Source organism: Diabrotica undecimpunctata, chromosome 4 (genome assembly GCF_040954645.1).
Source record: "Diabrotica undecimpunctata isolate CICGRU chromosome 4, icDiaUnde3, whole genome shotgun sequence".
NCBI lineage: Eukaryota > Metazoa > Arthropoda > Insecta > Coleoptera > Chrysomelidae > Diabrotica > Diabrotica undecimpunctata.
Window position 1 is genome coordinate 140,971,743 of NC_092806.1, and position 15,266 is coordinate 140,987,008.

Sequence of the window (15,266 nt, forward strand, 5' to 3'; positions counted from 1 at the left end):
TTGACATCCAATGATGTTTCACCTTACTTCACTTTGGTTTAGTTTTGAAGTCTTTGAACCAGGTTCTACCTACCCTTCTTGTGACTGGGCCATTATTATATCCCTTACTAATTCGTTTTCGTCCGTTCATTTTACAAATTCGTAACTCATTGTATTTCGTCTCCGATGAAATTAATTTAAGTCTGGTGAAGTGTCTGGTTACTTACGTCCCATGTTGCATCCGCTATCGATCGTAGCACTTTACAGTACGAAGAATCATAATCTGTTTTAATAAAAAAAAACAGTTTATTTAGAAAAAAATTATATTTTGACAAAACTGTAAGGATAAACTTACATCATTTAGTAGGAAATATGTTCCCTTTGACTGCAATTACTGCTTTTACCCGTTTTGGCATAGATTCTACGACCTTCTGACAGTTCCCAGATATCCTTTCATCTCAAAACCAAACCTGAATGACTGCTTCTATCATTTTTATTTTTATAGTACCGTCGATTTTACGCAGTCTAGCTATGCAAATGGCCCATAAATTTTCAATGGTGTCAAGGTCTGGCGAATTACCGGGCCAATCTAAAACATTATTCTTCTTATTTTTGATAAATTCCATCGTTTGCTCTGACTTGTGACAGGGAGCCCTGTTGAAGAATCGCTCCTCTTTGGGACTGACATTTTTGGAGTTCTGTGTCCAAACTCTGTTCCAACATGCATTGGCATTTTTGGCTGTTCATCATGCCCTCGATTGGTATTAAATATCCAACCCCCATGTATGAAAAACATCCCCAAAACACTTTTTGACTGGATGTTTTACAGTTTGATCAATATAAGATGGTGTAAGGTTTTCATTGTCAGACTTCCTGACGAATTTCGACAACTCCCTGAACTATACAGTGAGTTTCATCTGTAGATAGGACTTTTCTTTAGTCATCTCCAGTCCAATTAGAGTATTTTTTGGTCCACAATAGCATTTGTTTCTTCATTCGTTCAGTTAGAAGCTATTTTTTCTGTGGACGCATTGCCCTTCTACCATTCTCCAAAAGTCTTTTCCGAACAGTTGAGTCATGAATCACTACACCTCATGCTGCTAAATCTTGTTGAAACTCTTGGCTTGTTTTTCTTGTGTCCAATTTGCTCTTTCGAAGTAAAAATCTGTCATCTGCTGGTGTTGCTTTTATCTTTCTTCTGCATTTTCCTAACCTTTTCACATCCATTGAACCCGTTTCTCGTTTACGCTTAAAAATCTTGCTTACTACCCCCTGACTCACTCCACACGTTCTTGCGATGTCTCTTTGTGACATAGGAGTGTGTTCACTTAACGTGATAATCTTTTCACGCTTCTTAGGCATAATATCCATATGAAATTAAACGAAACAAACTTACTAATTACAAAAAATAACACAAAATAGTACAAAACAACACAAACTTAGTAGGAAATGTCCTAAAACGCCCTCAAATAAAAGACAGAGAAAAGTAAGGTTATGTTTTCAATGCTTGGTCAGTTGTAAATGTGTGGACGTGGACAGTGTTGCCAACTGTGAATATTGAAAAATGTCACAATGATTCCATTAATTCGCACAATACTGTAGATTGGAGTCTTTGGATAATATTTAGTGATATAGGTGGAGTCAGTAGTTTTATTTATTTAGCATATGGCATAAATTGTGGAAAATGATGTAAATTGCAAACTTTCAATGAAAATGAACTTAATACAAATAGCAATCAAATATATTTATTAAACGTTGATGTCGAGACTACCAATCCACTGGATTGCTTCATTTGTTGCTTCAAGAAAGGGGGTTTTCAAGTATTACGCAATGCAATTGTGGTGAGGGGAGGTCTTGTAAAAATTACGGTGCGTTACAGGGGCGGGAGCTGGGGTTCAAACTGTGATGTATATAAACAATGTTCAAGCAACAGAATTAACTCAGATTCCCTCTACTGACAAAATTCTAAAACCAAAATTATGTAATGCTAAAATAGTGATCAGTAATTTTCAGAAAAGACAGAACGACAGATAAGATAAAATAAGAATTACTATTTTAATAGGAATAAGCCGCAATTGAAGGTTAAAATAAGTTTATTGACGTTTGAATTTTTGCTCTTTGATCTTGCACTGATAACTTGTTTATACTCCAACAATTAATAGAAAAAAGAATAGCAGTTGGTACAGTTCCAAGACTTAAATTGTGGCAAGCTTTATACAACAACTAGACAATAGTCCATACCTTTTAGGAATAATCACAGAAGTATACAGGGATAACACTACTTACCTAAAAATCGGAAATAGACTATCAGAGCCAATAAAAGTAAATAAAGGAGTAAAACAAGGATGCAGTATGTGACCCTTACTGTTATATATATTAAGGCAGCCCTTCGAAATTGGAAAAACCACTGCCAGGGAATGGGAATCACCATAGGAAATGACCTACTGTTCTCCCTGAACTTTGCGGATGACCAAATCGTCCTAGCTCAAGATTCTTATGATCTAGAATTTATGATAAAGCGTCTATACAGAGAATATGTAAAATGGGGGTTACAAGTCAGCATGAAGAAAACAGTATATTTACTTATCAATTCAGATGCAAGGTTTGAAGTGTTGATAGACGAGGACGTGGAAATCAAACAAGTGGAAAAATTTAAATATTTAGGTGCGCTCATTGCTAAGAGCGGCTTGGGAGAGACCGAAATTAAACACCAAATTAATCAGGGACGTAAAATTGTAGGATGTCTGAACTCCTTATAGCGGGATCGCAACTTTTCCAAAAGAAACAAAAAATGAATAGAGCAAACCATGATATGATGATGAGCTCAGTTCTTTGATATGGCTCTGAAGTATGGACAATTAATGCAGACCTGAAGAGAAGATTGTTAGCACTTGAAATGGATTATTTCAGAAGTGCTAGAACATCAAGGCAGGAAAGGAAGACCAACGAATCTATAAGAAATAGCATGAACGCTACAGAAACGGTCATTGACAGAATAGAAAGAAGTTCAAAATAGTTGTACACATCGAGAATGCCTGACGAACGTTGGCCTCAAAAACTTCACAAATGGAAGCCCCCTGGAAGGAGAAAAAGAGGTAGACCTCGACGCTCATGGAATGAAGGAATTAGAAGAGCGATGGAATCGAGAGGTTTGAAGGAGGAGCATGCCTTGGACCGGGAAGATTGACGGAGGAGAACGGGAATACGGTGATAGCCGTCTTCAAAATGTATTGTATTTACAAGTTGGATTAATGTCAAACGTCAATAAACTTATTTTAACCTTCAATTGGGGCTTCTTCCCAATAAAATAGTAACTACCTTAAAATGCTACAAGAAAATAGCTTCAGAACGATAGATAAGATCTAGATAAGAGAAGGGAGTGTTCCAAAAATGTCGTCAGGCTTATAGCGGCCACCCCACTTTCCACAAGTAAGAGAGGGTGGTTTTAGTTAGTAGGAAAGATAATAGATACCTGAATCTTTGGCACTGCTATCTTTAGTACTTTAAAATTAATTAAAACCCAAATTTTAGGGACTCAAAATGGAGGTAGCGTAAAAAATTTCAAAACCCCCCCTCAGACAAATTCTGGGTGCGCCACTGAGTAAACAACACAAAAAAACTCAATTTTAGCAGTTCCTCTCCTACAAAGTGATGTAGTGCCAATAAGTGCCCCCTTTTAAATTTAATGTCTGTTTTGACCTTTTAATTGTGTTCTGTTTGTCCCTAAGTGTCCTTAATTGTTTTAGTTTTAATAATTTTAACATATCTGACATCACAATTTTCTGCCAAAACAGAAATCAAATTCACTTTATCAAAAAAAAAAAAATTTGATAATTACAAGTTAAAGAAATTGCACACCCACAAAATTGTACATCGAATTTCATTCACTGTCATACAACTGTCCTTTTATTGTAAAAAAACTTTAATAAATTAACACACATTTCTAAAATATATCTCTTGAATTGAGCTGAAGATCTAGGTATGGCAAGAGAGATGGTACAGGAACTCGTTGTGGCTACAGAAAGTGTAGGTTTAAATATAAATATCTCGAAAACAAAAATCGTGACCAATTTGGTACCCAACCAGAACATTAGTATTGGTGGGAAAGAAATAGAACTCGTAGATAAATATAAATACCTGGGACATGAAATTATGATTGGCAGGGATAACCAGACTCATGAACTGAAGAGAAGAATCGGCCTTGGGTGGGCAGCATTTGGAAAACTGAGAGAAACTTTTAAATGTGAGCTGCCCACATGGCTAAAGAGAAAGGTATTTGATCAGTGCGTCCTCCCAGTCCTGACGTACGGAGCAGAAACACTTACCTTAACAAAAGCAGCAGCTACCAAACTGAGAGTCACGCAGAGAAGAATGGAGCGGTCCATGTTAGGAATAACTCTGCGAGACAGAATAACCAACGAAGACATCAGGAGAAGAACCGGAGTGACTGACATCATCGAGAAGATAGCCAGACTAAAATGGAGATGGGCAGGACACATAGCCAGAATGACAGATGGGCGATGGACAAAGAGGTTATTGGAATGGAGGCCAAGGGAAGACAAGAGAAGCGTCGGTCGACCACCTACAAGATGGACTGACGATTTAAGAAGACTTAATAAAAACTGGATGAGAGCGGCGCAAGATAGACGGGGTTGGAAACATGAGGAAGAGGCCTATGTTCAGCAGTGGACTCTTGAGGCTGGATGATGATCTCTTGAATAAATATATATAGCTTTTAATAATTTAAATAATACAAAACATCACTTTTATTTAACAAACAATCATATAATACCTTATTCCTATTTCATTAGTTAACATCTCTCCCCTCAAGAAACTTCCCCGCTAATTATCAAACAGTTACAATAAAGACCGAAGATCACCCATCATCAGCAATACAGGATAGTTTGAACTATGTTTCTAGAATCATTAACTAATAATTCTTGTACCGGCATCATTTAATTTATTTTGTACCGTTTGACCTGAAGATGCTTTGCAAAGAGTAGAAAGCGAAACCGGTCGTTTTGGTAGTAAAATTAAATTGATTGTGAGTAAGTCTTATTTTATTTCTTTTACCTACAATATTTATTATTTCAGTCACCAACTCCACTGGATGTGTTCCGTTGCATGTTTTGGCGGTGGAAAGAAAAGAGCTTTATGAGAGAAGAGGTCAAAACCTTACTGTGGCCGAGAAAAGACAGGAAAGGGAAAGGTCAGTTGAAAGATGGCAAGAAGAATGGAACAACACGGAAGATGTGGCACAGTGGACGAAAATGCTGATCCCGAACATAAGAGATTGGGTGGAGTGTGGCCACAGGCGACTGGATTATTTCCTGACGTAGGTGCTCACAGGACACGGGTGTTTTAGGGCCTACCTCTATAGGATCGGAAAGGCTGATACAGATGAATGCCTATACTGTGGATACTCGGACACTGTGACATACGATGTTAGATTGCAGCAGATGGATAGTGGAAAAGAACAGAATGGAGAGAGAGACAGGTGTGAATTTTATTACAGTGAGAGAAATGATTGAGAGAATGATTGAAAATAAATTAGTTTGGACTAACATACACAGCTATATCCGTGCAGTGATCAAGAAAAAGGAAGAGGAAGAAAGACTGCTAAACCAACGCTAAAGGTAAGAGTGAATGATGCTGAAAGGTGAAGCTAGAAAAGTGGGTCACACTGTGTGAGTTGGAATGCGTGAGTCAGACTGTGGGGAAGGAGGAAATGCCCATCTGGAAATAATGCCGAACTAGGAGCGATGAGTGTCTTCTACGCGCTACCTGGAACGAGACAGGGAACCTCCTTGCTGATGAATAGAGTGTGGATGTGGATGAATGGAGAATGAATGAATAAAGGTAGTGATTCGGAAGTGATGCCGGCCTTACAGCGGCCATTCCGCTTCCGGATCGCTGGATGACAGAGGAGGGAGACTGGTTTAGCAGGTAGGCGTTCGGCGTAGACTCGGCGACGAGAGGGCATTTTAAAGTACCTAGGGAACTATCGCCGGGAGTACGAAGAACGAATCCTGCACTAAAGTTAGTCAGGCGGCGCCCTGGACTGAGATGTCTTTTGAAGATTCCAGACCCACCTCTATAAAGACGAAAAAAAAAAAAAAAAGTCTTATGCTATATTTGGTCAGTGTTGTTAGATAACACTGAGTCCAGGACTTTCAAGGTTAATCCGGTTAATCGTCTAGTTTGAGATGTGATTGCATACAAAGATTTCATACCTAGGGCATGTATCATCTTACAGAAACAGAAAATAAAACACTAATTATTGTTTTTTATTTATTTATTTTAGTTTTAATATAATTAGATATAACTTACGAAGGAATAGAATAACAATATGTTGTAAATAACAAAAAGTTATATAAAAATAAAAATTTGGTGTTACATTTATCACACTGATGAAGAAATGTTACCGATACATTAAATACATTTCAATCAAAAATATGGTGTCATCAATTTCTAATTCCACTGTGTTAAACTTTTTCATGGTCCTGTCGATTTTTTCTAAAATTTCTCTTTCAGGAGGCGTAATCATTTCTTCAATCTAAAAAAAAAGGTAAATAAAATTATATAATGAGTATATTTAAATAGAAAACCAGCACTAAATAGGAATACAATGAAGCAAACTGGGAACATTTTGGAAGATAGCTTGTATGTAATCAATAAAAATAAATGGATGACAGACGACATTTTGAAATTAATGGAACAACGTCGACTGATCAAATCTAAAGAAACAGCATATAGACACCCGCAGAGAGGAATAAAAAAGGAGATCAAATTAGCCAAAGAAAAATGGATGAGAGAAAGGTGCGACGAAATGGAGGATGTAATATCTAAACACGACTTATTTAATATGCACAAAAAACTAAAAGAAATGAGTAACATATTTAAAAAACGAGTTCCCTCTGTACTCGTTGGCAATAATAACAAAATTATTGTAAATGAGCACGAAATCAGAAAAGAATGGGAGCTGTATTTATCAGACTTGTTTGAAAATGACAGGAATAATATTGCCGAATTCTACCAAAACTGTACTGACGGCCCAGAAATTATGAAATGCTAGGTAGAACACGCTATAAATAATGCTAAAATTAGAAAAGCTTGTGGTCCAGATGATACACCAACTGAGTTGCTGAAACTAATAGAGGATGATAACATAAAAGTAGTATTACTTAAAACTTTTTAATTCAATATATAACACCGGAGTGATTACCGCAGATTGGCTCAAATCCATCTTTGTCGCAATACCTAAAAAACACAATGCAAGAAAATGCTCAGAATATCGATTAATTAGCCTAATGAGCCACACTCTTCAAATTTTCCTAAGAATACTTCACAACAGAATTAGACGTAAATGCAAAGTGGATCTCGAAGATACCCAATTTGGTTTTAGAAATGCTATGGGAACCAGGGAGACACTTTTTGCGCTTAACATCCTATTACAAAAATGCCGTGACCAAAGAAAAGATGTATTTGCATGTTTCGTGGACTTCGAAAAGGCATTCGATAAAGTACAGCATGTAAAATTAATACAAATACTGAAAAATATCGGAATAGATTACAAGGATATTCGTGTCATTAAAAATTTGTACTGGAATCAAACTGCTATCGTAAAAATTGGAGATAATTACACCGATGAAATCTCCATACAACGAGGAGTCAAACAAGGTTGCATTTTGTCGCCAACATTATTTAATGTTTACTCGGACCAGTTATTTAAAAAGGCACTTGAGAGACTTGTTTAAACCCTATTCATTCTACAAATTCCCAATCGTCAACATAACCACGTGTAAGCCAAACAGGGTCGTACTGATGTACGACCTATGTATCATATGATTTTTAAAAATATTTACTTTTGAAACTGTTAGTGTAAGAATTTCTTGAAATTTAATCATTATATCACAATTAAACTAAACTCTAAAAAATAACACGACCAGTAAATAACTTAACAATAACTATAACATAAATATAACACAATATAATTAACTTAAAAATCAACACGATACAATTTGAATTTAAAATGATGGCAAGTTAGGATCTGTAACATGAGAATATGTCTCGCTTACGGTAATAAATTAATTTTTATAGCCTCTTGACGAATGAGACAGCGAATATCAACACGTGCTCATGTTTACTGATGGGAATTTGGTAAACGAATATACTTTAGTCGTGACCCACATCCCGATGCAAAGCTTCAATTAAACGGAGTCCAAGTTGAGAAAGTCCACAAAATGACATATTTGGGAACTGTGATAACGCACCAACTAGATCCAGACATAGAAATAAAACGGAAAATAGCAATGATTAAAACTACTTTTATGAAAATGAAGTCATTTCTTTGCAATAATCATCTCAGTTTAGAACTAAGACAAAGAATGGTTAAGTGTTATGTTTGGTCTGTACTTTTGTATAGTGCAGAAGTGTGGACGCTAAAAGTATCGATCATGAACAAAATTGAAGCATTGGAAATGTGGGTTCATAGACGAATGCTGAAGATACCTTGGACAACAAGGAAAACTAATGAAGAAGTACTAAGGAGCGTCAACAAAGATGGAAAACTGCTAAAGACTGTTAAACATCGAAAAATGTCTTATCTGGGACATATAGTAAGGAGAAGTCGATATAAAATATTACAACTGATCCTTAAAGGCAAAATAGAGGGCCGTAGAGGTGTAGGAAGGAAACAGATTTCTGGGTTGAGGAACATTCGAGAATGGACTCGGATATCAAATGCGGGACAATTATTCCATATTGCAGAAGATCGAGAAGCCTTCGCAATGGTGATCGCCAACGTCGGATAATTCTGATATAGCACGCGAAGAAGAAAGAGAAGCTTGTATGTAAAAAAGTAACAAAAAATTCAACAACCATGATACTCCAGTCGTCAGAGACGAAAATGCCACTCAACCTCTAAAAATTATACAAACAAGCTGAATTTTGCTGAGAATATTAATTTTGGGACCCAACAAAAGATGCAAAAAAGTTTACTATCTCTTTTTGGGTCCCAAAATTAATATTCTCAGCAAAATTCAGCTTGTTCGTATGATTATTAGGGGTCAACTCTCTGATGACTGGACTATGATCTACAGCTGAGCCAAAGATCCACAAGTTATAAATTACTAAAGGGAGTAACAACAATAGTAAAGGAAATAATAATGCCTACTGAAACGGAATCATTAATAAGTTAAGAAAGAGAAAACCTAAAGAAAAACAAGAATACAGAAAATAATTGGCAGAAGAGTTCTTGGAAGACATATTACTTAATCAGATCAAGATCACTGCTGAAAGATAGGAAATGGCATAATGGCTAATTTCATTTATAATAAAACCATGAAACAATTGTGAAAACAATAAAAGCAGGTAGAAGCACAATGCTAAATGTAAATCAAAAGAAAGTGAAAACTAAAAGACAACTCAACTCCTACTAAACCTAAATCTAGGCAGAACATCCCTAATACACACCTCAGTTAATTGTTCTTCTGCTGCTCCTTGTGCTCTCATACCCAAGGCAATTGTTTCTACTCTCTGCTTCTTATCGATTATTCTTTTGTTTGTTATCTTTTCGTGGTTTCGCCTAGTCATAACATTAAACAAAGTTTTGTAACACAACTCTAGAAGCATTCTAACAATCAAATCTAGATTTATGTGAAATAAAGTAAAAGATTTGTTAGGACCACTACCACCTACAGCAGCCTTCCTCAATTCTTGAATGTGCAAAAAATTCTCTTCTAAGAGTTGATAAGTTAATCTTTTAGCTTCTTTGGCTGGTATCATGGCAAGTTGTTGTATCATGTCTGGTTCTATGTATTTCTTTAATCTAACTAATCTGAATATTCTAGCTGCTTTTGTATCGAACTTTTCCATAACACATTGTTCTACAACTTCCCATGTAAACTGTGTAAACGCTTCTTTTAAATGAATTTGAAATGTACCATTACCTGCTTTTCTTATTAAATTACTCTGATCCTGTTCTAAAAGAAAAATGAAGAATTAATCTTATAACAAATATCATTAAAACATGAATGAAATAATGAATAAAATTAACTATTTGATTGGTAGATATACTCTGTAAGTATGTGTGTATTGTGTAAATATCTTGTAATACTTTATAATTTTGTTTTTAGTGAGAATCAAAATCATGTCATTCAGCATCACAGAAAAATTCACTCACAAAAATCAAATCAACACACGATAAATTCAGAATCACAGAGGTACTAAAGTTAATAGTAGAAAAAGGAGACTGAAAGCAAACTCAGGAAGAGTGAAAATTGAAAAAATTAATAGATAACAGAAACTCACCAATTACATTAATATATTGGTCAAAAACAGCATTTAACTGGCTTAAATTCTTCTGTTTCTTCACCATATCTTTTATTTCCAAAATAGGGATAGGATTAGACACATCTGCCCAAGGTTCAGTTCTTATATACATCTGTTGTAACAACATTTTAACCACCTCCCCAGCATTTTCATCAAATTTTTTTGTAAATGCAGTAAAAATAATTTTATCTCTCATGTCCTGGTGGAATCTATCAAAGTTTATTTGCCAATAAATGTCTTTATCAGGGAACGCAACCTGCTCGCCAGAATTTGCTTTTACAAGTAAATTTACGTCTATAGGTGGGAGTATGTGCATGTCTTTCTCATTTAAAAATAATTTTGGTACAGGTTTATCTTCTTGTTCATTGTGTGGAAGCTTAATTAAATATTTGGCATTGATTAAGGCAATAAATTCGTTTTTTAGTTGGCCAAATGACACGTTATTCTCATTGTTTTTTGATAATCTTTCATGAATCTTAATCAAAGCTTCGGAGGCTGGAATATAACTTCTTAGAAGATATTCTTCTATTATCATTTCCGATGCATCCCCAAATTTCTTTTTTATAAGATTTATATACTTTGGATATCGTAACATGAGTAATACTTTGTCTGGTTTTATACAGTAATTTGCCAAATTTTCATTTTGATTAGGAACAAATGTTACAAGTTGATATTTTATAAGTATAGCGAGAGATTCTTTGAGCTGAAAAAGTTAAATCAATATAATTTACATTTAAATGTCATATAAATTTTTAAAACTTTAATATAGTACCTTTGAAAGGGGCAATTCAGTTCTTTTTTTAATGTGAAGCAAAGGTGCACTTCCATATTGATACAAGGAAGTTCCTACTTTTTCTACCACCGTACCAAATCGTTCAGCTAATATTATACTTAGCACCTTTCCTAACTGAGTTGACATTATTCAAAAATGGTAAATTATTACCAGAACTTTTAAAATATATTTTAAATATTAAACATAAACATAACCTATAAATTTTCTCATTGGTGTAATCATGTGTGCATAACCTTTGCACAACTATAACGGCGTATAATCAATAGAAATAGACTGATATCATCTTTATGGTATGGTAATTTATAAATTGAATTACCCTGTTCTATCTCATAAAGTCCTCCATATATGTTAATATATCTACTGAAATGACAAATGCATAGTTGTTCAAAAATGAAAATTTAAAATTGATCCATTATTTAAATTGCTTTACCGACCATCTAATATGTCTCTTTACTTTACTTAAGAATTGCGTATGGCGGAAACAATTATTGTTTCTTATTTTATGATTCCATAATTTACAGATGCGGTAGCGGTAACCATCACTATCACTGTTGAAACTTCCACTATTAGCTTTTCAAAGAGGGTTTAGACTTAGACTAGGGTGGATTGATTACACATTCTGTATATTCCAGTTTTTCAGCATCTTAAAACTCCTTCCAGTAGAGATTTAAAAATGAGCGTGAACGATCTACGGGACCATATTTCTCATCTTACTACTCATCCGTCGGTCGAGCAGATTTACTGATCAATTCCTATTCAAAGCCACAGGTGTATTTTGGATTTTATACTGCTGGATTTGAAAAATGTCTAGTTGAAGTAAATCTCGAACCTTGAGCTATAATAAAATTTACACTTAAGTTAGTCCGCCAGGTCGTTGAGCCATCGAGCCTACACATTCACAATGATATTTATCTACTCCCAATCTACAGTTTTAATAATGTGAACCTCGTTCACATAATTTGTCCAATTTTAACAACCCATGTCAATTTTATACAAATTGGTTTATAATTGTATATATATCCAGAAGAGTAGGATTTCGTGATGTTTTCTAATGTTAGTTTGTAATTGTATTTGAGTTTTATTTATGGAATTGGCTACATCTACATTCTCTCCCGCATCGCCTTTACAAATATTGCCAGACGAAACAATTTCAGATCAAGTCTATTAACATATCTATGTTTTAAATTTAATAGGAAAACAAAAAATATTTAACTCATATCTGAGGCAGTTGAATCAATAGACTTAAAAATATCATTAAAATTACTGGCAGATATCGAACTGGTAAAGGTGCATGGGCAACAATTTCAAATTACCTACCTAATTACAGTCAGCATTGAAAGAATCCTATCCTCCAACGCTAAAAAATAATTTTTTGAGAAAAGAAAGTAAGAAGAATTTAGCAACAAATTGAACAGTGAACAATAAACATAAATGTAGCAAGAGGAACTAAAAAAATAATATTTGATATAAAAAATCATCCTGTACAAAGATACTTGGAGGAACTAATGCCAGTACTAATTATGGAAAGTCACAAGAAAACTAAGTCCTCAAGCATCAATTCCACTGATAAGGTAAAACATTGGAGAGTGGGCAAGAAATAATAGAAAAGGCAGATGCCTTCAGTGACTATCTCTCATAAGTATTTAATTTAACCAAACAATTTGGAATTGACACCCAAACAGTTGGTGGAAATAAATAGGGTACTAAATGAGTAAATGGAGCTGCCCAGACAAAAATATTATATAAAAAAGTTAAATAAAAAAAAGCCCCTGGTTACGATCTGGTAATGGGCAGAATACTGCAAAACATAACAGCGAGTTAATATTATAAACATTTAACACAATAGTAACACTCAGCTATTTTCCACATCAATTGAAAATGGCAGTTATAATAATTATGATTATAAAACCAGGAAAAAAACTAGAACAAATAACATCATATAGACCAATAAGTTTACTACCAGTGCACTCCAAAGTCTTGGAGAAATTAATAATGAAGAAGATATAAAGAAATTTGTCCCAGAACATCAATTTAAATTTAGACAATAACATTAAATTATAAAATAAGTTCGCAGATTAGTCAAATATATCAGCATTGATCTCAAAAATAAGATATTACTCCGCATAATTTTTTTTATATAACTCAGGCCTTCGATAAAATCTGGCATAAAGTGCTACTCTTTATATTAAAAAACTTCCTTCCTTAGCAGTTCTATAAACTTCTGATATCCTATCAATGAATAGGATTTCAATTGTTAGTCAATTCTGGCAAACAGAAACTGCCATCAATAAATGAATAATGAACAGAATTAAATAGAAAAAATTTTAATAATTAATGAAATATATAAATAAGCAGTAAATATAATATTATTCCTCTGTAACAAATTTTGGTTGAAGTGAGTATTCCAGATTTGTTAATGTATTATCTAGTTGGGAGAACAATACTTTAATTGAACTCATTATATCAGTGAAATCTTGAAGAGCAACAACCATTTTGTACATTGTATCTCTCCACTCTCCATACAAATTGAGGTGACTAACAGATGCTTCTTCCAATTGAGCAGTCATTTCAACCACTTTGGAAATGTTTTCTGATTCTACATATGGAAGTAAACTTTGCAAAATTCGAGTATGGGTCTGTAGGGTGTCTTTGATCTCTGGGTGCAACTGCAATATATAATGTCTTTTTGCTTCTACCTCGAGTTCATCTGCACCACCAGCTGGGTCAAGATATTCATTTAAAGTTCCATAAAACTGCAACATGGACGTTATTGTTTCTCTACAAGTGAGAGCTGTGGTAACAAAGGTCTGAACTTGTGTAAGAATGTTTGTTATTGTTTGATTTTTGTTGGCAATAGTAGTGGGATCACCTGCAGGAAACACCTTTAATTCTAAAGCTTCTATACGCTTCTCCAACAAATCTAGGTTAATTTCATCCATTTCTATTTACAAAAATATTTTCAATTTTTGTAGCACTTACTAAAAACTATAACCTGTACTTATAATTACTTGATAATTATTATACCTAAATTAGTCAACATAACAGCAAAGAATATAGAGTCAAATTAGATCGCAGATCAGAATAAATGTCATAATTGACATTAGTACGTCAAATATAATTTTTTATTTTAAATATTTATTAATAAGTTTGTGGTTTTTAACAATTACATAATTGAGAATAAACCGCAATTATTGGAAAAAAAATTATTGGGCAAAATTATATTCAGTTTTTATATTTCTGAACTGCGCCAAATGTAGGCAACTTACAGCTCCCTGTTACAGTGTTGCCATGCAAAGTAGTTTCAAAATTCGTGATAGCGTCAGGTCTTCTTCTTCGTTTTTTTTTGGGTTTCGATTATATAATAATTTACTCAATACATGTAAGTTTATGCACGTCTTGACTAGGCAATGCACAACCAGGGATCAAGATTACTAGATAGGACTCCTATCTAGTAATCTTGACCAGGGATAAATTTTTGTTTCCTACTAATTCACAACTCGACTCCTGACAAAAAATAAGTATGACACAGAATAAGAAAGTGTTCTGTGAATATGCCGAATGGCAGTATATTATCATTGATATAACGTACCCTTCTACCATCGAGCTGTCTTTTATGTCTTCGGCTTAAAAGTAATATCACAGTATATTGCTTTAATATACTGCGGTAATATTAATATATTATTATGATAGTGATTAATACATTAATACTGATGTTGTACTAGTGCGATGAAAGTGACTATTATAGATTACTTGGCTTTTTATGACTACTAATTTAATCTTATGACTAGTTAAAAAAAATACACGGGTTTTATCACAAACCATACATACTATGTATGTATGGTCTGTGGGTTTTATATTATGTACACAGACCATACATACTGATTATGTATTTATGTTATGTAATTCCCATATCAAACTGTTTCCAAAATACTTTTTTTAAATAAGCAAACTTCATACATATTTTATCTTATTTCATTAGGGATAAGCAAACTATTTTTCTCTTGAATTAATCTTATCTGCCTCACTACAATGTATTGCAAAAATATCATTATACATTTAAGACATTACCATTACATACATTAAGACCTTAAAATGTTATTTTCAATATTTTTGATATGATTTCCTGGAACGCATTTTTTGAGGATAGTTCAAACTTAACTCA

At 34.0% G+C, this 15,266-nt stretch overlaps 2 protein-coding genes across 2 annotated transcripts; both read right to left on the minus strand.

The window, feature by feature from the left end:
- Window positions 1–6,267: 6,267 nt before the first annotated feature.
- On the minus strand, window positions 6,268–11,338 carry Polr3C (RNA polymerase III subunit C). The gene is made up of 4 exons (XM_072530410.1): window positions 11,084–11,338; window positions 10,291–11,014; window positions 9,454–9,962; window positions 6,268–6,535 (listed from the first exon to the last, which is right to left on the minus strand). The coding sequence occupies exons 1-4, from the start codon at window positions 11,228–11,230 to the stop codon at window positions 6,401–6,403; spliced, it is 1,515 nt and encodes a 504-aa protein (XP_072386511.1). The 5' UTR covers window positions 11,231–11,338; the 3' UTR covers window positions 6,268–6,400.
- A 2,074-nt stretch (window positions 11,339–13,412) lies between these two features.
- On the minus strand, window positions 13,413–14,177 carry DCTN3-p24 (Dynactin 3, p24 subunit). The gene has a single exon (XM_072528134.1). It carries the CDS (start codon window positions 14,041–14,043, stop codon window positions 13,471–13,473), a length of 573 nt encoding a protein of 190 aa, XP_072384235.1. The 5' UTR covers window positions 14,044–14,177; the 3' UTR covers window positions 13,413–13,470.
- Window positions 14,178–15,266: the final 1,089 nt, after the last annotated feature.

Bases quoted from the DNA above. Each gene is read 5' to 3' on its own strand.
- Polr3C (XM_072530410.1), bottom strand. From the start codon at position 11,230: ATGTCAACTCAGTTAGGAAAGGTGCTAAGTATAATATTAGCTGAACGA. The intron at 11,015-11,083 runs GTACTATATTAA...TAACTTTTTCAG, and splicing joins CTGAATTGCCCCTTTCAAAG to CTCAAAGAATCTCTCGCTAT. The intron at 6,536-9,453 runs GTGTGTATTAGG...CTTTTTTTTTAG, and splicing joins CAGAAGAACAATTAACTGAG to ATTGAAGAAATGATTACGCC.
- DCTN3-p24 (XM_072528134.1), bottom strand. From the start codon at position 14,043: ATGGATGAAATTAACCTAGATTTGTTGGAGAAGCGTATAGAAGCTTTA.